Here is a 2,500-nt window from a genome sequence, read left to right on the forward strand (position 1 = left end):
CACGCATTCAATATCATTCTGAACATTGTTCTTTTTCTCTTGCCAGGTAATTTTTCCTATTTTTGGATCAAGAAAGATTACTCACTTTTCCGCCTTCTGAGGATGATGTTTCGTCTCAATTTTTTGGTTGTCATGGTAATGGCGGTCACCAATCACGAGTTTGTTCGGTATTATGTTTGTGCTATGCACACGTATTGGTTCCTCACAGTCTACGCAATGCTGGCAGTGTTCAAATCACATAACGAGGTAAAGGTTGAGATAGGCACGTAATGTGTGCATACGCATTAAGATTTTAGAGGAGTTGCTTCAAGAAGACGAATTCTTTTCATCCTCTCTTCTCCACCCGGAAATTTTTCGGGGCTAAACTCTATTTACATAACCAGGCTACTGAACGTATGTGATGAGGGTGGACATATATCACTGGCCACCCATCCGAGGTAAAATAGACAGCGCTCCGACGTACCAGTGATTGAGAACCCTCAATGAAAAGGGTAACCAGTTGACTATTGTAAAAGTGTGATCGAGTTGAATTAGGGAGCTTTCATTGGCCCTGAAAAGACCCCCATGGGGAGCGGTCAATTAAGTATGTATTGTATTATTGTATTGTATAGATGACGAATTCGGTTAGAAGGAAAAGCTGTAGCCTGCAAGAAGGGTGTCGAGCGGATATTTTGCCTCGAAAGCCGCCACCGCGAGCCGGCGAGAAGAATGGGGCGATGAAGAGAGGCCCACTTGTCTCCTGCTTCCCGCCCCATTCCTCTCGCGCGCTGGTGGCTTCGACGTTTAACACTCGCTCGATACCCAAAACAAGTGGCTGGAGTTGCAACCGTCACTACGTCATGACTTTCGACCATTTGCACGAGGAGAACTCGTGAACGTCTCTTTCAAGGATGTCTTATGCGTGACTTCCACGACTCGATTTGTGGTGAAGTTTAAGCGTAAGGTAATCATATGCGAAAGTCGAAAGGAAAAATTGTTCTTTCTAATTCGCCCTTGAAGTAGAGTGCCAGAAACAAAGGCTGAAAGGAGACTCTTGCCCATATTTTAAAATTTATCCATTTCGTTTTAGAATCGCTACGTCATGGCTTCCAAATTTGTGATCTATCTGGTGATAAACACGTTGATATTCGACATTCCCGGTGTGTCATACAAAGTGTTTTGGCCTTTCCAGTTTGTACTAAATGTAAACGGCAGCTTGAGATACTGGGTATATCGCTCTACGTAAGTAGATTACTCCTTTTCTTCTCATTTTATATTAATTTAATTTCTACGCAAAGGGGCTGGGTCACAGACTTCACGTCAACCCTGAAATAGACCGTATTCGTGTTCTCCGTATTGGACTGAAATTAGCTTGCAATGGAGGCTAATGCGGGAGAATGTATTAGAAAGTATTTGCATTTGAGAAGACTTCCCCGCATTAGCCTCCATTGCAAGCTAGTTCCAGTCCGATACGGAGAACACGAATACGGTCTATTACTTATAAACAACACAACTCAAAGCTTCGTGACAAAAAAAGGCTGTCAAGCATACATGATTTAAGTTACAAACAACAGAAATAAACTTTGAAATACTGTTTAGCTGAACAGTTTTCAAAACCCCCAACTGCAACCTATTTCAATCTGCCCATCGCTACCTCCTTTTGCATGTGCTGTTTATTCAAGCTTTCCTTTAATGTTTCAAGCAGTTGGGGTGCAGGGATGGCGCAGTGGTGAGAGCACTTGCCTCCCACCAATGTGGCCCGGGTTCGATTCCCAGACGGGTTCGATTCCCAGACTTGGCGACTCGGCGTCATATGTGGGTTGAGTTTGTTGGTTCTCTACTCTGCACCGAGAGGTTTTCCCCCGGTACTACGGTTTCCCCTCTCCTCAAAAACCAACATTTTACTTGAATTGTGTTAATTGTTAATTTCAATTTACAGTGTCCCCAATTAGTGCTCAGCGCTAGAACGACTAGACACTTAAATAAAGTTCCTTTCCTTTTGACTGTCAATCCCAGTCGCTGAATTTGGCTAAGTTTCGTGACACAGCCTCTTTAAGTTTACAACCATTTATTCCATTTCTCAAATTCGCGCTAGTCGGCGAACAGCCATTGCGGGAATGCCACATCTTGACTGTTCCAGCACCAGTAGAAAAGAAGGACAATTATGACGTAGATGGCCAAGCTCCCATGAGCCTCCTTTTGCTCACGCAGTGGTAGAGCATTCGAACTAGTAATCGGAGGTCGTAGCTTCGACTCCTGCAAAGGAGCTCTCGGATTTTTTCCGAGTATCCCCGAGTCAACATCGATAAAAAATCTCTTCATTTCATTCACCGGGGTTAACATCTACCACAGTGGCAGAGCTTCCGAACTCGTAATCGGAAGGTCGTAGGTTTCGGCTCCCTCCAGAGGAACACTCGGATTTTTTCCGAGTATCCCCGAGTCACCATCGATAAAAAAAAATCTCTTCATTTCATTCACAGGGGTTAATATCTATCACAGTGGTAGAGCTCCCAAACTAGTC

General features: G+C 44.0%; 1 protein-coding gene across 1 annotated transcript in view; it reads left to right on the plus strand.

The window, feature by feature from the left end:
• Positions 1-2,500, plus strand: part of LOC138058959 (uncharacterized) — a 15,748-nt gene that overhangs the window by 12,425 nt on the left and 823 nt on the right. The window contains exons 8-9 of the mRNA XM_068904431.1: positions 47-246; positions 1,070-1,221. Of these exons, the coding sequence (XP_068760532.1) occupies positions 47-246; positions 1,070-1,221 (352 nt within the window). The remainder of the gene's footprint in view (positions 1-46; positions 247-1,069; positions 1,222-2,500) is intronic.

Source organism: Montipora capricornis, chromosome 8 (genome assembly GCF_036669925.1).
Source record: "Montipora capricornis isolate CH-2021 chromosome 8, ASM3666992v2, whole genome shotgun sequence".
Classification (NCBI taxonomy): Eukaryota; Metazoa; Cnidaria; class Anthozoa; order Scleractinia; family Acroporidae; genus Montipora; species Montipora capricornis.